This window comes from Nipponia nippon, unplaced genomic scaffold (assembly GCF_047370975.1).
Source record: "Nipponia nippon isolate SJK-2023a ecotype South Korea unplaced genomic scaffold, ASM4737097v1 scaffold_15, whole genome shotgun sequence".
Classification (NCBI taxonomy): Eukaryota; Metazoa; Chordata; class Aves; order Pelecaniformes; family Threskiornithidae; genus Nipponia; species Nipponia nippon.
In genome coordinates, this window is record NW_028262331.1 from 1,136,893 (window position 1) to 1,160,101 (window position 23,209).

The 23,209-nt window shown below is 45.1% G+C and overlaps 1 protein-coding gene across 8 annotated transcripts in view; it reads left to right on the top strand.

Annotated features, from left to right (window-relative positions):
* Positions 1-23,209, top strand: part of LOC104012424 (S-adenosyl-L-methionine-dependent tRNA 4-demethylwyosine synthase TYW1) — a 110,076-nt gene that overhangs the window by 5,515 nt on the left and 81,352 nt on the right. For all 8 annotated transcript variants that reach the window (XR_015703504.1, XR_015703506.1, XR_015703507.1 and 5 more), the window contains exons 7-8: positions 1,217-1,342; positions 14,774-14,900. Coding sequence is in view for 3 of the 8 variants with exons in the window: in XM_087751965.1 (XP_087608091.1) it covers positions 1,217-1,342; positions 14,774-14,900 (253 nt within the window). In the remaining 5 variants the exon portion in view is untranslated. The remainder of the gene's footprint in view (positions 1-1,216; positions 1,343-14,773; positions 14,901-23,209) is intronic.

Consider the following 23,209-nt stretch of genomic DNA (forward strand, 5'->3'; position numbering starts at 1 on the left):
GTAGAGCCAAAATCCACGCGGCCTTATTTCTGGTTTAGTGCCCCTTGGAGCACTGTTTGACTTCTCTCCTTCCTACAGCCCCGAGGGGCGCTGTGGGAGCTTGATACTACTTTGTTGTGGAGCAGAGGGGCAAGAGGGATGAGATCCCATGGTGGATAACAGGCAGAATGAGTCTTCCAAAAAGAATGACCGAAACATCAGTGGTGGACCTAGGCTAGGTGGCATCTATATGATGAGGGAGTCTTCCCCTTGACTAGGGGGAGGTATATGTTGTGACAGATGCTCCTGGGAGCCAGTCTGGGTTCTCATCAGAGTCTTTGCTTTGTCTCATGGCCAAGCGAAGCATTTGGTTCCCCGTGAGCAATTAACCTGCTTCTACTTCAACTGGTTGAAGCTTAGGTGCATCCCCAGGGTTTTCTAAAGGCAGTTGGGGCAGTGTTATCTGAGCAAGTCCTGTATTTCCTCTGCATGTGTCTGCCTGTGATCATTTGTGTGTCTTCTGGAGTGTTTGTTGATTGCAGGTTTTGAATAAGAAATCCTCCCTCTTGCTCTGCAGCGCGAGACTCGGAGCTGCTATGGCACTTTAATCCTCCCCACAAGCCATTTATTGTGGGTTGGAAATGATTGCTGTGGCCATGTTGAATTTTGTAGGAAAATAGGGGCTCTTCTGGCTGAGAGGGTTTGAGTGTGTTGGCTGCTGCAGAAACAAGAGGAATAAATCTTGCCATTACACCAATGCTGCTGTTCTGTACCTTGGCTGTGTAAGGGAGACAACTTTTCTGCTCTGTGAAGAGTTTGTCTTGGAAAGCGGTTCTCTCACTCCCCATTCCCTCAGGCAGGGGCACTTGGAGGAGTTAAAGGGGTTTAGGCTTCCAGATCATCGTAGTGTGCAGCGGGAGCTGGACTCCTCTGTATCGCTTCTCATGTGGTCGGATAGGCACATGAGGAAAACAGAGCAATCTGGAGGCAGGATATCTGGACTGAGTTTCAGGCGGTCTGTGTGCTACTGAACTCTTAACAATACACACCAATAAGAGCCCCAAGTTTAAATGCATCTCATATACATTATGCAGGTTATTAATGAAAAACAAAGCATAGTCTACCAGTCTTTACTGATTGTGAGAGCTGATTTCACTGGTTAGCATAGATGAAGATCTTATGTTTAACATTCTGAAACATTCCTAATTTTTTTTTTTTCCTCTGATCTCTTACACAGGCAGAGGAGTTGTTTGAAACCAGTAGCGAGGAGGAGGTGGTTGATGCTGAGGAAGCTGGAGGCACAAATTCTGTCATCGATGTTGAAGATCTCGGCAATATCATGAGCCACATGAAGAAAGCAAAGGTACCGCTGTTACAGCGAGTGTAGAACTGTCAGGTCTTTGCCACTGATCTGTTGAATTGATTAAAATATTGCCTGCTGGATGCAAATCTATAAGGTCTAGTTAGGGGGAGAGCAAAATATGAGCTATTGGAGAACCTGTCCCTAAAAGGAGCATCCTTGGAGGTGTGTTGGATATAGTTACCGGCTAACTGTGACTTGTTCGCTGAGCAAATGCTGCAGTGGTAACCTGTTATTTTCCATTTGAGAGAAATGACTTCTACAGCCAACATCTGGATCTGAATGTACGTTTCCACCACGGTGACTCGCAGTCCAGCGTCTAAACACAAATGCTGTTACTGTATCTGCCCGTGGGTACGTCGGCTGAAATGCAGGCACGTGTTGTGCTAGTGTGTTGTGATGGGGAGCAGAGCTGCTGGTGGAGTGGTAACACACTGCTGCAAGAGCTTCTGTGCCTTGCTCGCTGTTGCCCTAAGATGAGGTGCTGCGCTCGCAGAGCAAGCCAGGGAGCTTGATCTGACCTGTGCGGAGCCTGTCAAAGCCAACCATGATTCCTGCTTCGTTTCAGGGTGTTGCTGTCTATCTGTGCGTTTCCATTCATGTTTCTTCTGTGTTCAGAGAGTCTGCGAACAAGATACATCAAACTCATTTATTTGGTTAGTGCACAAAAAGGACCGAGGATATAAATAGCCACTAGGCTAGGCCATAGTGTGCTCCCCACGCTATTTGTTGGCTGCACAGCTGGCAGTCGGGGGGGGGGGAAGTTTGCTCTGGGATGGACCTGTGATGTACAGTGTTGCCTCCTGACTGTTTTTCCTCCTTAACGATCTTTCTATGGTGATGCCTTTCCTCGTGAACCCTTGAGCTGCTCTCCATCCCCCTCAACAAACCTAACTCTGTAATTACACCTTCCTTATTTTGCATGCCTCTACGGTGTGGACTTCTCGCAGCTCTTTCCCGAAACTTAACAATCTCCTCAGCAGTTGGAGCCAAGGTGACACCGCTGGGCCACGGCAAGGCAGGGCTTGGATCACGGGAGGCTGCGTGCTTAGGAGGGAAGGGGGTTACAAGGGGAGTGTGGGGATCTGCGTCCCTCACTTTAGGGAGGGGAAGGAGGCAAAACGCTTCCCTGCTGCTTGTAACACTGACAGTAGGAGAGCGGCCCCCCTGACCTGGGGGCAAGGCGAGCCACTGTGTGCGTACTCCCGTCCCTGAGCTTGTATCGCCTTGTGCGCTGCAGCTTGCAAGAGAAGGATGGATGAACCGTTTGGCTTTCTTTTGTGGATCAGTCTTTCTCCCTGTGTAACTGTGCTGTGAAGTGGTCCTCTCCCTCCTCTCCTGCACGTGCTCACCGCTAGAGGTCACTGACAAAAAGGGAACTGTGTTTTCTGTAGCAGCAAGCCCGGGGAGATGGTTTAGAGCAGGGAAGGGAGGTGGTGGTGTCCAGCAGTTTTATGAAAAACTAGGCATTGAGTTTTCACTGACTGACAAAATATGGCGACACCATGATCAAAGAGTAGTGTAAACCGGGCAAACCACGTATCATAGTCCAGTTTATGAACAAAAAGTGAGCAAAGCAATAAAATACTTCCTGCTCTTAGCTTCTCATGCTCATTCTTCTGGTAGTGAGCATGGTTGAAGTCAATGTGGTCAGTTTTAGACATAGGCCGTGAAAATTGATTGCTGTCTATGACTTTGGCTGATGCATGATTCAAACAATTAACCACTTTCTCCTTAGCTTTCTCGTCGCTCTGCTTGAGCGGTGAGAGGCCTGTATGTTGTACATACAAGTTACTACAGAAGTGCACGTAACTCTGTGTAGGTCAGGTTGTTGTGGCCGTGACCTAAGTAGCCCCTCTGCTCGGAGGGACAGCTGCTGTCTGAGCACACATGCTCATTTGGAGTTGTAAGCTGCAGTTTTTGGTCTGCTGCCTTCTCCTCGGAGGAGATGGCAGACAGTTGTTCTGCTGTGACAGCTGAGTGCTGCCCTCTTGCCTCTGCAACTGGTTAGGTCCTGAGAGTGCACGTGTCGGTGTGGGACTGGAAGCACACTGTTACCGGGCAGGGAAGTGTCCTGGCCCTTTTGGATACGAGCTATTGTCAGCTGATGAGACAGGAGGCCCTAAAACTCTGGATCAGCCTTTCTTTGTCGCTGATGCCACTGAACTGCGCTGCCGTGGTCATGTCCCAGGTTTTTGGTTTAATTTGGAAACCTTAAACGATGCAGTTCTCATTACGGGCCCCTCTGTTCCTGTCCTGCATGGCTGATCTGCCTACCTGCAACCTGCCTTTGGTTTCATGCTCCTGTAACCAGAGCAGGTAATGGAGAAAGGGCCCGCAGCGGCGACTTCAGTGTAAATCCTCCGCTCTCTTGAATCGCGTTTCCAGAGTGATGGCAGCATATAGCTGTGTAAATATTTTATGAGGGAGCCTGAACTGATGGCTATCTGTATCATTAGCTGGGAGAAAGAATGACTTTGTCTTGGTGGTGAATCTCCTGGGGAATGAGCGCATTGACTTGCAACAGGTTTATGCAAACACTTGAATTGTAAAATGATCCCGTAGGTGCAGTTATTTACTATAACGAAAATAAATGCTGAAGACTTGATATGAAAGAGCAGGGTGATCTGCATTTATGAAAGTAATTTATCATGATTGGGCTCTCTTGCTCCAAGGCGGGAAGATATAGTTGTTTAAATCCAGTGCATTTCGGTTTAAGTCACATCCTTGCTTTAGTGGCTATGAGTTTGTGTGATGAGTTTTCTCTGTCAGATGAGTTGCATTGTCCTGTTAGCCATTTTTTTCTCTAGCAGAATGCTGAACTGTGTAAAATTAGTCTGATGCTTTTGTTTTACACGGATGTAATCTGCCTTGCAGTAATCCCTACTAACACAGGCACGTGCTTTGGGTTTTTGTATCTCAACTACCCATATGCAAGCTAGCAAGTTGGAAGAAAACTTGTGTATTTCAGGGTTATATCGCAGACACTTCTTCATACGCAGAGTTACTTGGATTTGAAATGTGCCTCACAGTTCTCAGCATGGGTTTTGTGGATGTCAGTGTTGTGTATTAATTCCCCTGCACATAGGAGATAAAATAGCAGGTTCTGCCTTGTGCAATATAGTTAATTTGAAACGTTTTAGGGTCCAGCTTTGATCTCTTTTGCAGGCATGTGTGAGAATCACTAGCAGATAAGACAGATGTGCAGTCACAGATAGTCATAATTCCTTGTTGTTCTGCTTTTTACGGGATGGCAGAGTGAGGCTGTGGAGGAGAGTGTATCTAATAAATGTTTGCTCACATCTCTGCAGGTGATATTAATTTAACTCTGCATCCATCTCCTGTTGCTTGACTTGATGGAAATCAAGGCTAAGGTTTGATTTACAGCTTTTTTTTTTTCCCATATGCTGCAGCTTCATTGTGCTTTACAAAGTATTGTCAAAGGGCTTGAGACAGGTACTGGACTCTTGCAGTCATTTGGATCAGGCAGAGGGATTCAGGAGTTCGAGGTGAATGCAGAACCTCTGTTCCTGGTACGGTTGTAGCTATTACATACTCTCCCTTGGAAGAGAGATGGATTTTTAAAGAGCTTCTGAGGGTAAAGGTACACAGTTCAAGGTGATGGTGCCTTCTGCACACTGAATCTGAGCACAAAAATTGGCACAAGGTTGGGTGGCAACAGGAAATCATTCAAATGTATAAAATAATGGCTGATACAAAGGTAAATTCCACACTTTGTCTACCAAATCTTACACTATGTGGTGATGACTACTTCATAACTGCTAAAATCCAGCCCCTTTTTTTCTCTAAGTAATTACATTTTTGGAACTTGCTGCAGGTGATATAGTTGCAGGTGATGCTTATTAGGGTCCTCAACTGGACTCAAACCTTTATGTCAGTACAGATAATGCCTGTGCTTTCATGGAGGGAATTGCTAGGCATGAAAGTCCGGTATGTGTAATGTGACCATGGTCTGAGGGAGGGCTGGGGAGGTCTGAGGCGGCTTCTCTCGAGTACCTGATGATCCAAGGCTTTGGTGCCAGGCGGGGCTGGATGATGCACAGCTAGGCAGGCTAAGGACTGGGTTTTCTCTGCTTTTTCTACCCTTTCAGCTGCTTGTTTTTTAGGCTGAGAACCTGGGCCTGTTCTCCAAATTGCTTTTATGCAGTAGCAGAAGGCAGTGGTGATTCTTAGTGGATTTAATAACTAAGTGGACTTTTACGTTTTACAGTTGTGGCACACTTTCCCTGTCCTCCAAAGTTACTCGCCTGAAATGTATTTATCAGATAAAATGTGAAATCTAATGGCTATGTTTGTGGCCTGCAAGACTGCTATTAATCATAGGGACACCATTTCTTAATGTAGATTATCTCCCACAGCTGGGAGATTGTGATAAACTAGAAAGATCAATCTAGACTTGTTCCCAGGGAATGAAATGGCTTTATTAACCTTCATATTTATAAACTGCAGGCATGAGTAATAGTAATAATAATATCCTGATTTTTTTTGGATGGGTTAGGAAGTAATCAAATGGGCATATTTTGTTGACACAATTTTGAGATTAATGTTCTTGTTTTCTGAAACAAAAAGTTTAATGATCTTGATAGTCACATTTGCAATGTAAATACAGAGGAGGGGTGTGTGCGAGAGAGCAAGGTTGAGACTGAGTTTACAGGAAACAAAATATGTCCTAGAGAGCATGTTCAAGAAGTTTCTGGTTACTTCTATGTCCATTTGCCACGGGGGAGGTTTCCTGATCCCCTTTGGCACTTGTCCCTAAAAGTCATCCTACGTTAGCCGTTTACCACCACTGGCATCGTAAATCGCAATGTTTCCTAAGAGCCCTTTGTGAGCGTATGACTGCTATGGAAGACCGAACCTTGCTGGCACGGGGAGAAGAAACTCTTAATGCAGTTGGCTGGAGTTTTATTTGAAATGGAGCAGTGAGCGTTAAGGTATAAGGTATTTAAGGTATAAGGTTTACAGACAACGTGTTGTATGCAACTTTGTGTTACAGGCAGAAACTTTTTAGAGTGTGCAAGAATTGTTAGGCATATTTTAACCGAATTGAGTAAGGCTGAGGTAATTGACTGTCCGATTTAGAAACAGCTAAAAATGATGTGCACATTTAGAGGTCTCCAAAAACTTTCTCTAACTTTTAATGGGTGAAAGATTCCTATAGGAAAGATGTGCTCTTATCTGCAACGGCTCACTTTTAAAATAAGTTTTAAGAAGTATCACTTAACTGCTTGGGGACTACTTCTAGCATTAAAATCTGGATTTGTCACAGGGACACTTCATCTTTTCCTGTGTTCAAATCTTTCTTTTCTAAGCCTCGGCTATTGAAAAGAATTACAATTCATAAAAAACATTACAAGAGATCTGGAAGCCTACCTTTTCTGTGTAAGACTTGGGAGTGCCCAATGAAAAAGAAATATAAAAGAAAAAAATAGTTTAACGATAACCTCTGGCTGGACATTCTGGCTTTGACTTGTGGTATGATACTGGCTTCCTTGACAAGCCTTTGTACAGGGCTTTGAGATCTACGGATGAAGACTCTTATTTTTGCCCTGGGTGGTAGATCCCATATCCCTTGCTCTTCTTTAGTCTGTTATAAATTAGTCAGTAAATGAAGCAGAGCTGATAGATATAAACAATTCTGGAAGTCTGAAGTCTCCCTGAGTATTGGGCTTCCTCTTTTTTTTTATTTGCAGCCTTTTCTTGCCCACATCTGTTGTTGGAGATGATCAGGGTTTAGCCTGCAGCAGTCCAGCCCAGCTGCTTACCATTTCTTACAAACTTTGTGCTGCATTTCTCAGGCGTTTATTTTTCCTGTGCATTTTTTAAGGTTCTTGCTAGCCAAATAACACAGTTGAACAGAAGTCCACAAATCAATGCATAGAGTAATTATCTGCTGATGGTAATTACTGGGAGAAGCGTGGAGGAAGTGGCCCGTTGATGTCGTTGCTGTATCTAAGGAGAGAGTAGCACAAGGATGCCCTGTGGGAGCACAGCATCTGTTGCCAAATAAATACGTTTGGGGAAGGTGTTATGAGGCACAGTAAATGCATCCATGTTCTGCTAGACAAACCCTGCAGACTGGTCATTCAGCAGTGCAGCTGGCAGTAAGTCTGTCCATACACAGCCTCCCATCAAACCACCTTCTTATTTGCTGTGACTGCCCAGTGGTCGGTATAGTTTGTAAGTGGCTCTCAGTCTTTGTCTTGTTCAGTGTCCTGCCCCTCTGTGTGAAGGGCAGCACCAGTTACGGACAGTGGGAGCTGCTTTTTCTTTCCCATTATAAGGTCAGCACAACTTTGCTTCCTTTCCTGATACTTCGGCTGCCAAAGCAGGGAAAGTATCCACCTTTCCTTGTTTGTGTCAGAGCTGATATTCTGACATCCCTGTTTTGCTGTGGGTTGCAGAGGATTGGCTTGAGATGGGGATTGCATTTTGCTAGGTGGTGTGGATATGCAGAAGAGATGGAGCCTTTCCTAAAAGCCTTGTGAAGAGAAGAGTGTGGGATAAGAGAATGGAAGCAGTGTTATCTCAGCTCTACAGAAGGAGCTGGACACTGTAACATGACAGTAAACTGGTTTTGTATTGCACAGAGTACTTATACGTGTGCCAAACCATGCTGTGGACTTTTCTCCTACTAGCACAGTTAAGCTTTTGCATGAGGAAATGATGTTCCTTTTTGCTGCTGGCATGGCCGGAGCCTCTGTGCCAGTGGTTCATGGCAAGGCGGTCTGGGTCTGGGTCTGTGCTAGCCAGTGATCCCCGTGTAGGGGTTCCTTCTGACCCAGCTGATCTGGGCTGGGTCCCTCTGGTGATCAGCACTACCGAAACAACAACGGGTCGGTAGTTTCAGAAAAAGGAGTGCTGTTAGATATCATTTACTGTAAACAAGCGTGCGGAAGAGACCCAGGTGTGAAGCACAAGGCTTTGCTGGAAAAGGAGTTGTGTGGTTGTGTGCATGGAACTGTGCCATGTCCTCCTTGGGAGGATGAAGCACCCAGTCAGTTCTGGCTCTTCTTTGGCCTGTAATTTTGGAAAGTGGGGCTTTGGGTCTTGAGGCATGCTCTGCAGGGCTCTGGGATATCTGTCTTGGTCTGTTTTCCTAATTGACTAGTTTACATTATCTTACAGTCAATGAAGATTGATTATGGTAAAAACTAGGCAATTTCCTTTTGACTTTAATAATAATTATGATAATCTCCTGGCCTCTCATCTAATATTTCTGAAAAGCTGGTTGATGCATATCATCGAATGGCCTACGGACCAAAACTGTTATTGTGGGTGCTTGGAAGACTTGTATGCAGCTTCCACTCAGGGAGGAGGCAGGTAGAGAAGGTGCAAATAGGGACTTTCCCGTGCCGCTCTCCAGTTAGCGCTGGCTTCTGCTGGTTGTGAGCTTGCACGTAGTCTTTGGCAAAATGCTCTTCCTGGGAAGACCGACCCAAGTGGGGAGTTGTGCTTGGGACTCTCACGGTCCTGGGAAAATTGTGGAGCTCTTCTGCTTGACACTTTTCCTAGTGTTTCGTAATCTGTATTAACATTTTTATGGTTAGACGCTTTCCCGCGTTACAAGAATTCTGAAGACGAGTGAAAGCCGCATCTCGAAGGCGGATATGAGAACCGACTGCTGCTTGCTGATGTCTGACTTGTGTCAGTGCGCCAGCATGCACGGGGTGCCTTCCTTCCTATGGACGGCATTCAGGGTTTCTAATACAAAATAAGTCCGTAGTCCAGCCAGCTTTTCTTACAAGGGCTGGCTTTTCCACAACAGATATTGCTACTAGGAAATATATCTCTAGCTGGTATTAGCTCAGGTTGACTGGAGGCTTCTTCAAACACAGCAAATGATTACAGAATCAAAGTTCATCACGCTTTCTTTTTTTTTTTTTAAATGTGTGCATGGTGTTTTGACCACTTGAAAGATTGGCGTTGAAATGAAATGCCCTTTTAGTCCTAAACTGTAAGGAAAAGAAAGAAACGATGGAGTGGAGAAGTCTTTTACAGAGCCATTTAAAAAAAAACCCAAAAAACCTGCAAAATATGGCAAGACGTTGTGAAAGGATGTGTGCTGCTTGCTCTGTGTGTGAGAAAGCAGAAGACTGAAGTGGAAAACCTTACTGGTTTTAGGCTGGGCTTTTCAGGACACTTGTTAAATCATGTTACCTGGATTTTAGTTGTGATTATTGCAGCACAGAAGAAAGGAATAAAAATGTGAATATATGGTCCAGTTTTCAAATATAACCTAGTCACTTTTGGGTGGAGATACACATGGTTTTAGTTTTGATTCTTTTGTTTCCTTTGAAAATCAGTCGTCTTTGTGGTGTGTCCAAGGAAGGTTCCCAAATCAAACAAATGTTGACAGAATCGTGCAGCAGTACATGAAATGGAGTTGTGGTTTAATGACACCTTGTAAAAACCTCCCTACAGCAGAGCACCGATGTTATAGCTCAGTGAAGCAATCTTAAACCCCACTGTAGCCCTGCAGATACATTTTTAGAGTTGTGCTCTGGGAATTTTTTTGTCTTTGAGGATTCTGGCTGATGTTGAACCTACAAGAAAACGGATGTTGGTGGGATCGTTTATCCTTCTGCGTTTCACAGAAGATGCACAGTGCCCTTTCAGACTGATTCAGTTGGATAGCAGCATAAGTCTTCTCTCGTTACTTGTCTGCGTGAGTTTGGGCTTTAAAATGCTGTTGTGAATGTCCAAAAAATCTCAGTGTTGACCTTTCAAACAAAAGAAAACACAGGATTCCCTGTGGGGGGGCTGCACTGCACGTCTGTTTGCATAGCATCCTTTCTTTGGATGGCCGCTCGTACCTGCTGCCTCAGAATAACGCGAGGGAACTTCTGTTATTCTACAGCACAGTAAGGCAGATGTGGATGGAGACTTCCTTCCATGTCGCGGTTGAAAGTTCACAAAGGTTTCTGTTCCAAGAGGGGAAAAAAAAGTCTCGCTTCGGAGGTCTTTTGTTGGTATCAGTCAGAACTTCTCACGGGCTTTCCCCATTTTAGGGACACTTCTTGAAAACACATGCCATGATTTTTGCTTTTGATCAAGCCGCCTCCTGTGTCACTTATGGCAAGGTAATGGATTGCCAAGTTCCCCGTCTCTCAGTTGTCATGCTTTCAACCCTTGTCTGCTTTTTGCTTCGGTTCAGGCTTTTGTGCTTAACTGGGCAGCGATGTATGGCGTGGGTATGTAGCCTGTGATTATGTAGACTCTAGTAGCCATTTTCAATAAGATTTTCTTGCTGTTGAGGTGTTTGCTGGTTCACTGATTACTCAATCCAAGTTTCCAGTATTCATCTTTCTGCTCCCTTGCAAATGCTCAAAGCCATTTTTATTGATGACTGACAGCAGTTAGAGTATCCCGTGTGGCTGTGAGATTGGCAGAGTGTTTAGTCCATGGACTGAGCAAACTGCAGTTCTGTCTCCATTTGTTACAGTTGGGCTGTGACAGCCAGAGCTTTGTACCTGGAGCAGGAAGGCTCCCACAGTGCGCTAGCAGTCTTCTGCTCCTCTTCTCTTGTGTTCGAGTATCTTTGTGCAAGTCTCCTCCCTGTCCTGTTCTTTTCCCGTGTGTTTTAGCCTTGCAGGAAGGTTGCTTTGTAGGGAAATGAGTGCCATCTCCTGGGCAGCCTGATACCTACTCGACTTCCAAAAAAACCCCCGTGCAGTTCTTGCCTGTGGTGCCACTGACAGCTGAGCCTGAACCAGGGGAAAAGCTGTCAGCTTTTCTAGCTGTCCTCTTGCCACTGGAATATTGCTTCCAGAGCTCTGCTTGATGTGAACTTTAACTCTTCCTTCATGTAATTCATGAACTTTAATACTTCATTTAATGACTCCCCTGGGAAAGTTTTACTAATACGTCTTGCTGCCAGGCAGTCTTTTCCCGATAGCCTTGCCAACATTTTCCCTTAGTGCTGGTTCTGTTAGTCCTGGCTCCAGGCCCTGATGTATTACTGTTTTCTTAATGTTTGTGCCTTTCATTTGTTAAAAGACCCTGGAGCCTTTTGATGGATGAGGCTGTAAATCGTGACAAGGCCAGGGGTTCCCCCTTGTTTCACCACTGGGAGGTTAAGTAGGAAAGAAGTTCAGTCAAAATTGGGATATTCTGGGTGTCATTTTCCTTCCATGAATAAAATCTTCTTGGGGAGCGTGTTTGTTTGGTTTTTTAGCTATGGCATATCAATAAATAGAGCCATGAGGCTAAGCATGCTAAATTAAGGTAGTTTAGGGAATACTTTTTTGCATGGAAGTTGTTACGCTGAACCTGCCTCTCTTCTTTTTTTGTCTTGCCCCCGCAATCTTAGCTTGAAAAGCATTTGATGTAATAAACCAGAAAACAGGGAGAGAGTGCTTCAGAGAGGAGAAGTGGCAGCAGCATGGCCTGTTGGACAGTCTGACCATAGCTGAATGTGGCTGTGGATGAATTTTGTAGGCATATTTGCGGAAAATCATTTGAAACACTTGACTGTGACTTGTCAAAGGGGCGGCAACGCCTCTGCCGTGGCAGGGAATGCTGAGGTTCGTGCACGAGTCTGATGCCCTCTGCTCTTGACCCATCAAAAATGGGCTTCCCCTGCCTGCCCGTAAAGTGTGTGCTGCTTGTGTCTGTTGTGCTGCCTGTATGGCAGTAAAAGGGAAGAGAGGGTTTTTTTGCCTTCACCTGTAGAGGAGGTGATCCTGAGTCCTTACACGTGAGGTTCAATTGCTTTTGTTCAGGTCTGCTTCAATGGCAGTAGCAAAAAAAACCCCAAACCTCCAGCAGGCTGCAGCAAGAGCTGTGCTGAGCCTTGCGGTACCAAGAAATTGGAGTGTATTCCTGTGATCTGTGAGTTCTCTTGTTTGTGAACACAGACCAGAGGATGACTCTTCAGTTTTTCCGCGGTGAAGTATTTCAAGGGCATGAAAAGCTGGCTCTTGTCACTACTTGCTTGATTTGTTATTGGAAAGACAGTAATTCGCCTTAGATTTACCACAGGGCTTTCTGCTAAATCACCAGAACTTGAGAAGTTTGCTCTGTGCAAAGTTAACTTTGTTCACTCCACTCAAACTCTAAATAATAAATATGAAAGGTTTATTAAGTAAATAAGTAAAACTCCCAGGGCTGTGAATTCCATTTCCCAGAAGAAATATCTGAAGCCAATCACTTGCCAAACCGAACAAGTCAGGTATTGCAGTTCAGAGAAAAACAAATGATTATTTTGTTTACAGGCTTCCACATCAGGATGAGGAGGGAAAAAATATTATCCTCTCTGTGAGGGGAAAAATGATTATTGAAATAAATGTTTCTGCTCTGCCAGTAAGGCAATTTTATTTCTTATTCTTATGTTTAGGTGCTTTTTCTCAGATATTGCAGTAACGGGCACAACAGACAGGTAGAAATGCAAACCCGTTAAATTCAGCAGGACTTTTTCTGTAGCTGAAGGCTGTCTTGGGTGGGATGTCTCATTTGTACTTAAGTTAATTGCTGCATTTTTAATTACGATGTGCTCCATAACGCATACTGACTTCTGGGAGAATTAACCTGGCGTGAGATTGTAGAGCAGATAGGCCAGGATGTGTCCACTCGTAAATCCTGTGTAGCATTTTGCTTTAAGTAGCTAACAAATCTGTACTAAGATAGTGCCTTTCCAGTTTGAAGTGGACGGCTGGCCCTAGTTCTGGGTTAAATGATAGCTTGTGGGAGGAGAAGCTCTTTATTTAAGACTTAATAGTTAAAAGATGAAGATTTTAGCTCCTTTTATCTCCTTCCTTCCTTATGCATGAGGCTTTTCCAGTAATATTAATATTTTACTGTTGAAGTGTCTTGCTGATAAATGAAGATCAAGCCTCAAGAAATGAGCTTTTAAACCCAACAAGTACTTCATAGAGCTAGCCTTTCAGGGAAGTTTTGAAGTGTTATAGAAACCAATGAAATCCTGCCTAAAAACTCGGCAAACCAAGTGAAAGGAAGTAGACGATGGAAACAGCTTTCCCCTTCAGTAAGGACCACGTTGTGTTAGTGGTCATTAGAAAATACCTTCCTGCACAACCTCCCTGAAACTGTGAGCCAAGTTTTACTCAAAATGAGTAGGAAAGGTAATGACCTCTGTCCCTAAATGCTTTACTTTCCTGTTCCCTTCTGAAATGCTTATTAGGAACTCTGTTTTGTCCTTGAACCTTTGAGTCTGTGTGGGTTTTTAAAACTAATTTTTTTTTTTTTCTTCTAAGACACCTTTATTTTCTGAAATGTTGCTCAGTACAAAAGAAACCTGTCTGTGTGTCTAGGAATGGTTACGTTACTTTCCCTGTGAAGAACAGTTTGGCAAGTCAAGAGCGCTGGTTTCCTTAGTGATGGTAACGGTGGGTAGACTCAGACTGGCAGCGTTTGTATGAACTTCTTGATGTCTTTGGCACAAAAGAGGCTTGGAAGTGAAATAGCCTCAATTTTGTGAAAACAAAATGTCCTCTGTTGGCTTTTGTTTGTTGTTTATCCATAACTCCTTTAATATTTCAAAAAAGCCATAAAGGACTGACAGATTACAAGTTGCACAAAATATCAAAGTAATTATTTACAAGTTCATGCTTCCTTGTGCAGACGTGAAGCAATAAATACCCATAAAGTCTCAGCAGTGACACCTACACAGCGGGGGATTCGCAATTTCGTGTGTGCTGGGGTTTGCTTCTCCTGCTTGTAACTTTAGGCTAATATGTGATAGTCCTGCGTTTGGTTTTAAGTAAGCTCCAAGGGCTTAACTGTGTCTATAAAGCAGCATCTGCTGGAAGCCAGGCTTAGGTGGGATGCTGCAGCTCATGTGTCTGGAGTTGCCTCCGGGGCAGTGGGGAGCAGCCTTTTATTGCAGGGCCTTGGGTGATCGCTGAATTCTGGTGGTGCACATGGCTGCCGCCTTAGGTGACTTGTGGAGAGCACAGCTTCTACTCTGTAAACTCCTGGGCTAACTCCTTGTAGCGATGTGGCTTTCTTCCCTGACCTGCCCCAAATAGTAGGGACAATAGCTGCCTGTCCCTCCAGGCAATTGAGTGTCAGGCACAAAATGGTTTGTTCCCTCCGGTTTGCCTTCTGCGGAGAGATGAGATTATTGTACAATCGTAAAACACTTGGGTTTAAATCCTGGGGTCCCTCTCACTCTCAAATGATATTCAAATACCTTGTTTCTTAAAATGTCCTAGAGAATTTTATTGCTGCGTTAGTAGAACAAATCTCGTGTGTTGTGTTTTTTTTTAATTTACTGTCCTAAATCACTGAACCATCAGCGTCTAATTAGAAGAGGGATAGAATGCAGGATTAAACGAATGCAAGAATTCATGTGTCAGTTTTAACTTTAGCGGGTCTGTGGCTGAACTGTGCCACAGTGTTTAAAATGTGATGCTTGAATCTAAACGGTTGCAATTCACTGTCTTTAAACAGAGAGAACATGAGCTCGAGGAAGGAGGTGTTGGAACGAGCTTGACTCAAGAGAGCACTGGGAGGAAAGAGGAGGGTGGAAAGAGAGAGATGATAACCCCGGCTCTGAGAGAAGCACTCACAAAACAAGGTGAGGTTCTGCGAAGACCAGACGGCAGACCAGGCTTTGATGTCTCGGTGGTAGCCTTTAACAGAGCAAGTGAAAGATGGTATTCTTAATGTTAAAGGTACTGCTCTGGACCCTCGGTCATGGTAGGCTCTAACCAGAGGCAGGACGGAGATGAGGCAGGGGCTGTTTGTACCTCAGTGTTGCAGAGGAAGAAGCCAAAGCTGGGTACCGCGTCTCAGCGTGATGCACGCTATAATGTGTGGAGAGCCTATCGGAGTTTGCAGGGTTTAATGTCTCTGCTAAGGCAGCTTGAGAGAGAAGATGATAGTCCCCCATGCCTCTAGCTCCCAGAGAGTAGGTTTCTCAAAGAAGATTTAAAGATCACCTTTACATCTGTTTTGCATCTTAGTCCCCTGCTTTTATTTCAGATTCAAACTCTGATTTTGTTACTGAAATTCTATTTCCAGAAAAGGATGTAGTTCACACTGTAACAATCCACTAGATGATTAGATCAGTAGTTCTTCTATGAGCTGTAGAGAACAGTTTTAATGAACTTAATGCCTTTTTTTAAAACAAAGGGCAAGCATGAGAAGAGCCAGACTGACAACCCTGCAGTTCAGAAGCCCGAGTTCCGAGTGGCAGAGCCAGGAGAAGGGTGATGTCAGCTCCCCAATGCTGCTCAGTTGGAGACGAAAGGGAGTTTAGCCTCATTTGTTTTATCTCTTAGGATAAGAGTGTGTTCAGTTTTCTTGCCTGCTAAGTTGATTGTATCTCTCCTGATGCTTCTGAGAAGGCACTTGTGGTTATTGCAGTGGAGGCACCTCACTGTGGAGCTGGGCTCTGAAGTTTTAACCACGTTCTGTGTGAGTCCAGCAGCTGTGGGATCCCAACACCTTTGCTCCCCAGAATCTCAGCCATTCTTCAGCACGAGCTTTGTAGGGGACTGGTGTTGCGTTCTACCCATCAAGTATCTGATGTGTTTCGTTGTTGGTTTTTTTTCATTACTTTAGCACAGCTATAAAAAAAAAAAAGAGCTATTCTTTAAATTTGTAGTCTGAAGGAATAACGCAAAGGCTTAGCAAGGAGTGGCAGTGACTGGGGGAGTGGGCTGCTGGAGACGTGGCTGTCTAGAAATGGGCAGCAGGGAGGTGAGCACGCTTGTCTGCTGCAAGTCCCCCGTTTTGAGAGCTTAAAGGGACCACTGACTCCATAGAAGGGTGCCCCAAATCCCCCTGGCATCTCAGGGTTTGCTTTGGGACACAGGAACCCTAGAAGGGCTGGGCAGACTGCCTGGGGTACTGACTTCTGAGAGGGGAGTAGCGGGTGGTTTTCAGCACGCTGCCCTGGCTTTTTTGTGGTGCAGGGCTCTGTGTTGTGCTGTGGTAGTCGCGGGAGCATTTCACACTGGCTCACTTTCAGACCCAGTCTGTATTGGTTTGGGGGATGAATGAAACAGTGCCTTTCTAATGGTATATAAAAAGTGGTCATTTGGAAAATGAAAACAGTGCTGGGGGGAAGGTCACCTTCCTACCATGATTTTTTTTTTTTTTTTGACACAAAGGCAAGCTCCCTAGAGAACTTGGATTTCCTTGTGATGTTCCAGGGACAGGAATTCATTATCCAGATAAGTAGGTATTCCTTCCTTCGACATTCGGGGTAGTGCCAGCATTGGATCTACTAGTAGGATCTACTGATTTAAATCTGCAGTTTCAAAGACTTCAGACTGTTGTGTCTGTATCCTTACAGTTAAAACTGCCTCTCGCTGGCACAACCCTCCCACCCTTTCCTCTGCTACTCACGTAATTCTTTAATGGTCACTCAACAGTGAAGACGAGAAGCTGCCTTTCTTTTTTTCATGTCATAACATTTTTTTTTTGTCTGCAAATAACACACCAAGACAGGCTTATATGGCTATAAAAACAAAACAACTCCCTCCTTCCCTCAGCACTATTCCTCCCAAAATAATAAGTGCAATGTAGTCAAAAGATAATCCCATTTATTTAGCAACAACTGGTTGCTTTGGGTGTAGGTTCAGTGTCTTTTCAAGATTATCCCTGAGGGCGTAATTAGCCCAAGAGGAGGAAAAACCAGTACGAGTGATTCAGGAGAAAGCTGTGCCTTTGAATTGTAGTTGCATAACAGAAGTTTACCTTTGAACAGCATCCCTTCAGACTACGGGTAACGCTAGCTCTTTTTGTTTTGATTCACCTTCAGACAAATTTACCTTCCTGTAGGTAAACTGAATATTGCTTAAACAATGGTTTTATTTTAGCACTGGCCTTGAATTTCAGCTAAATATAGCCTCGCCTATTGGGTTGTATAGGTGTTAGCTCTTGTAGTTGCCTGGTTGCAGATACGTTTATAAAAGATACTGTGTAATAGTTGTTTTTTAAAGTCATAGCCAATCTTATGTTGTGAGAAAATGCTGACTCCCTTTCCATCAGTGTTCAGGCTTGCATAAAAAAACAAATACAGCACAAACGATTTAGTGCCTCCAAGTAACAAATATAGCTGGGGAGAGGCTGACAGTATTTGGCTCTGTGTTATATTTGCATTGGTTCATTTTGCTGTGTTAATGCTTCAGTAATTTCATCTGTTTAGGTAGATGTTGTGAAATAAACTGAAAATAGAAACGAACTTTTCATATTGATGTTTCCTGTGGTGATTAGTAGATACAGCCTAATGTGTTCTCATTTGCTTTCTGCAGTTGCTTGTAGGTTCTCAAAACAATTCCTGCTGGGCTGACAGTTTTTTGCTTGGACTGGCTACCAGGAGGATTTTGTACATGGTGAAGTTTGCCTTTCCAGAGCTCCTGATCATTGGGCCCTTCTCTGACTTTTCAGGAAGTGCATTTAAATCCTCCTTTAGCTTTAGTCTCAAGCTGCTGTTTTAATAGGAAAGGTGACTGTAAAAAACCCAATATGAATCCACAAGGGTTCCTTCAGTGTCCCCTGTATCAGCCGTGCTTACTTTGCAGGTACAAAGATATTGACTATCTTTTACATTTTCCTGCTGCTACGAAGTCAGTACAGCAATAGCGCAAAGACCTGTGCTCCATTCGCGTTGTTAACCATCGTTAGTCTTCACTGCTCTTTGATTTGCCAAACATTTTATTGATAGTGATGGTCAGACTGAAAGCCAAACAAATTGTCATGCCGAATATGAAAGCAAAGGCTGGCATTTGGGGGAATCATGGTTTTACTGCAGCTAACTTCTTGAAATATTTGGAGGTCAAACATGATGTCTCACAGTGACAGCCAGTTTAATTATCCCTATCAAGTTACAGTTGTATTTAGCAGTGCTTTAGGTCACCTTTGTGCTTCTCTTAAATGTGCAGGAATAAAACACAGAAAAAACAAACTCAAAACCCTGAAGAGCTGATTGTTTGCTTAGGAGATTCCAGGGACCTGGATTTCTTCAGCTGCTCATACCCTGTATTTCCAACATGCTCTTTGCTTTGTTCTTTCCTACTGTAGCGCTATGAAATACAACTGTGCTTTTCGTGGTAGGCGCCACAATGGGAATGGATTAATGATACCTAAAGACTGACCCCACTGACATTGTATAAATTATTCTGTTGCGTCTCTGCTTCCACAGGTACAGTTTTGCTGCAGTCCAGTTGAATTGTTCTGTCTTTACTGGTTAAGCGAGCCTACAGTTTAGCAGCAGGGTGTCTAGGATACCTCTATTTCACTTGTATCCAAAGGCAAGTGGTATTAGGAGGCAGCTTGTATCTGAAACAGTATGGGCTGCTTCAGTAACTGCTTGTTTTCCTGCTTTGACTTAGTGATTGATACAAAGATATGCTTTGATCTAGGTTTTTCAGTGTGTATGGGCAATCAGGAGGCTGACTTCAGAAAAAATATTGAAGACGGGGCTTTTTCAAGTGCTTACCAAACTTGTTTGAGATTAGGTTTTTAAAAGTACTTGGTGGCTTTTGCTGTCCAGTCTTGGACTGAGGTTTCCAGTGCCTGCAGCTCTGAGCTCTTCTGTTCATCTCAGCCTGGCTCACTGTGAGTTTTTTAAGTTTCCAGACTTTGGAAATGAAATCCACTGTGCAAAGATGTTGCACAGAGATTGGTGCTGCTGGATGTATACTCTTGCAGGCTGTGTGCTAAAATGTTTGCATGCATCTTTGGGATTCGGCATGCTTTATGTATAGCTATTAAACTCCAGGTGGCACTAGCGGCTCACAGCTGGGTCAGGGATTAGGAACACTGGTGCAGTCCCTGAAATGTACCGTGGAATTCAAATATTGGCCATGGGAAGATTAAAAATTAGTTTGCAAAATAGAAAATGATTCTTAGTAGGCAGAATAAATACAATGACTGAAACCAGACATAGTTAAGCCTCCTAAACTTTCTTGCAGTTCCTTAGAAAATGTCTGTACATAAACAGCAAATACGCAGTTAAAGGGGAAGAATGCAGGAAGCAGAAGACGCTGAAGTCCCACAGCGTGGAAGCTGCCAGGAGCTGCTGGTGAGCTGACTGCAATGCTAATTTGCTGGCGCAGATGTAGCAGCTTATCGGGAGCAGAGTAGATGGGGAAAGCTCAGTTTTGCAAGCCCGATTCTTCCCTCATGTAGTTACTGGAGCTGGTGGAATTACTCCTTGTATAACAGATGAAAATAAGCAAAGTGCATTTATATGCACCTGAGGAACCTGAACCTACATAAGTGTATGGGTCCCGATGAGATGCATCCCAGAGTCCTGAGGGAATTGGCTGATGTAGTTGCCAAGCCACTCTCCATGATATTTGACAAGTCATGGCAGTCAGGTGAAGTCCCTGGGGCCTGGAAAAAGGGAAATATTGCACCCATTTTTAAAAAGGGTCAAAAGGAGGATCCTGGAAACTACTGACCTGTCAGCCTCGCCTCTGTGCCCGGAGGATCTGTTCCACGATCTTCCCTAGAAGCTATGCTAAGGCACATGGAGGACAGGGAGGTGATTCGAGACAGCCAGCACAGCTTCACCAAGGGCAAGTCCCGCCTGACCAACCTAGTGGCCTTCTATGATGGAGTAACTACATCAGCGGATGAGGGAAGAGCTACTGATGTCATCTATCTGGACTTCTGTAAGGCCTTTGACACGGTCCCCCGCAGTATCCTCCTCTCTAAATTGGAAGGATATGGATTTGATGGGCGGACTGTTCGGTGGATAAGGAATTGGTTGGATAGTCGCATCCAGAGGGTAGTGGTCAATGGCTCGATCTCCAGATGGAGATCAGTGACCAGTGGTGTCCCTCAGGGGTCCGTTCTGGGGCCAGCGCTGTTCAATATCTTCATCAATGACATAGGCAGTGGGATCGGGTGCACCCTCAGCCAGTTTGCAGGTGACACCAAGCTGAGCGGTGCAGGTGACACGCCGGAGGGACGGGATGGCATCCAGAGGGACCTGGGCAGGCTGGAGAGGGGGGCCTGGGTGAGCCTCATGGGGTTCAACCAGGCCAAGGGCAAGGTCCTGCACCTGGGTTGGGGCAGTCCCTGGTATCAGTACGGGCTGGGGGATGGAGGGATGGAGAGCAGCCCTGAGGAGAAGGCCTTGGGGGTGCTGGGGGATGGAAAGCTGGACATGAGCCGGCAATGTGCGCTCACAGCCCAGAAAGCCAAGCGTCTCCGGGGCTGCATCCCCCGCAGCGGGGTGAGGGAGGGGATTCTGCCCCTCTGCTCCGCTCTGGGGAGACCCCCCTGGAGCCCTGCGTCCAGCTCGGGGGTCCTCAGCACGGGAAGGACATGGAGCTGTGGGAGCGGGGCCAGGGGAGGCCACCGAAATGCTCCGAGGGTGGCACAGCTCTGCTGTGAGGACAGGCTGAGAGCTGGGGGGGTTCAGCCTGGAGAGGAGGAGGCTGCGGGGAGACCTGATTGTGGCCTTTCCATACTTAAAGGGGGCCTACAAGAAAGATGGGGACAGACTTTTTAGTAGGGTCTGTTGCAATAGGACAAGGGGTGATGGTTTTAAACTAAAAGAGGGGAGATTCAGACTAGATGCAAGGAAGAAATTTTTTACAGTGGGGGTGGTGAAACACTGGCAGGGGTTGCCCAGAGAGGTGGGAGATGCCCCATCCTTGGAAACATCCAAGGCCAGGCTGGACGCGGCTGTGAGCAACCTGATCTGGTTGGAGATGTCCCTGCCCATGGCAGGGGGGATGGACTGGATGACCTTTAAAGGTCCCTTCCATCCCAAAGCGTTCTGTGGTTCTATGATATTAGAAGTGCATCCGTTTTTTTTTTTTTATTAGGTTTTGGAAGGGCTTTGGGAAGTATTGGTCTTTGAAATTAAATCTATTAAGCTGGAACAAAATACAAGATATATTCAGGTAAGGATAAAATTTGCCGTCCTTTCTTTCAACGTGACACTCTCCACAAGCACAGAGACAGTCATACAAATGGAAATGCGGAGAAAGAAATGTGCCCGGAATGGCTGAAAAAGGGACTAAGTAAAACACAAACAAAAAAAATAAATCTTGTCTGTAGCAACTCGTAGTTCTGTCTCTTACTCTTTATGTATTTGTTCTGGGTACCTGAGGAAGAGTTGTGCAGGCTGGCTGCCTTCTTCCACTAGAAACTTTTCAGCCAGCGTTGACACTGATGTACAGTTCTTAAAGATGTTAAATTCCTGCAGATTTGAGAATTTTCCTATGAGACTGCGGCTTTTTTCCTCCTCACGGAATGACGTGACCTCTGAGTTCGGACCCATCCTGTTTGGCCAGCTGGTTACTGTCAGTTGGCGAGGCTGAGATTCTAGGCTAGGCACGCATTTGCCGTCTCCTGCCCAGCCATCAGGCCAGCCAAACCAGAAGAGGCAAGGGGAGCTGGAGATACGAGACCGGGCTACAGAAGGTGCTGGGGGGGACCCAAAGGTCCTCTGTGGGAGAGTAGGTGAGTGTGAGGGGAAAGCCCAGGGTCCTGGCAATGGAGCGGAGGCAGTGCAGGGCATGGGTTTGTGGGGAACTGGTTCTTCTGTGAGACAGCCTGTTCAAGAGTCCCATCATACCGTTTTGGTTTTTTTTCTGCTTGCTTTACAGCCCGATTGTGAATGGCATGTGCTCTCCTCCTCAGCAGAGCTTGTCCTCCCAAACTCCCAGACAGAGGTGTAGGGATCTTTCTGCTATTCAGAACATTTCAGGGACTTTTATCTTGCAGGTCTTTATCTTGGATGCAGTGCCTGAGAGCAGTTGGAAGGTGGCTTCTGGAGATGGCTGGTTCTGTTTTCTTAGGCTTGTTCTGGTGGATGGTGATGGATGTTTGCTTGCCAAGCCCCAAAGATCCCTTTTTGGGAGTACGGGAGCAGCTGTTCTCCTGTTGGGATGGCAAAGCCAATGTGACGGTGAAACTACTTGGGCTGAGGAACGGACATCTTTTCTCCATCTCGCCTTGGGTGAGAGGAGGTCTCAAGAACCTGCAGTTGGTTTGGGGGATGGATTAAAATGGGATGGGCTGCCATGTTGTTGATGCCCATGGCCTCACTTCTGTAAGACGTGCTTTGCTGTGGTTGCTACTAGTGGAGGTCACCAGCACAATGCGTTCATGGCAAACATTTTTCAACAGCTCAGCAAATGGTCTGGCTTACCACGTTGCTCTTTGTCAAGGGTGCCAGATACAGACGGCTTTTCTTTTGGTTTTTCTTCAGTACTAAGTAAAAATATCAGTGGTCTGTGTGGCTGGTTTTGTCAAAGGCAGAGTTTGACAAGAAATCATCCATTTGAATATTGGAGGTTTGGTATTCCTAGTCCCCAGGCAGTTCTGTGCTGCGAAGGAAAAGGTGCTTTTGGATTAAAATGGACATCTGGATTTAAGTGAAAAGCCACATTTTAAGAATTTTTAGCTCTTTTATGATCAGCTGTGAGGCTGGGATTTATTACAGCTACTGACATTCCCACCCTTGAACTTTGCCGGTCTCGTTTTCTTGATGCTAGGTCAGATTTGCTTTGCCTGCTGAAGCAGCTGTCCTTCTTTCACTAACCTTAGTAGGCTTTTACTATGTGTTAAAAATGTTTAAGATGTTCTTTGTTTTGTGTATGACGAGAAGGATCTGAAGCAGCATTTCAGCAGCTCCGCTGAAAGACCAAACTTTCCATCCATTTTGGAACGACAGTATCTTTGCATACAAGGTACTGTCCCGTACTCCTTTCTCGTGTCCTCACTCCTGCTTTGAGTTTCTGGAAGCAAGTCCTTCCACAAATCACGAGCCTTTTGTACCTTTTAAGAGCACTTTCTTCTTTTTCAAAAAAAAGAGAAAGCCTAAAGAGTAGGTCTTGGTGGGCTTGGCAAGGGTTTCTTGAAGATTGAGCAATGCTAGGAATGAAACTGGAGGTTTCCCTATCGTGCTTG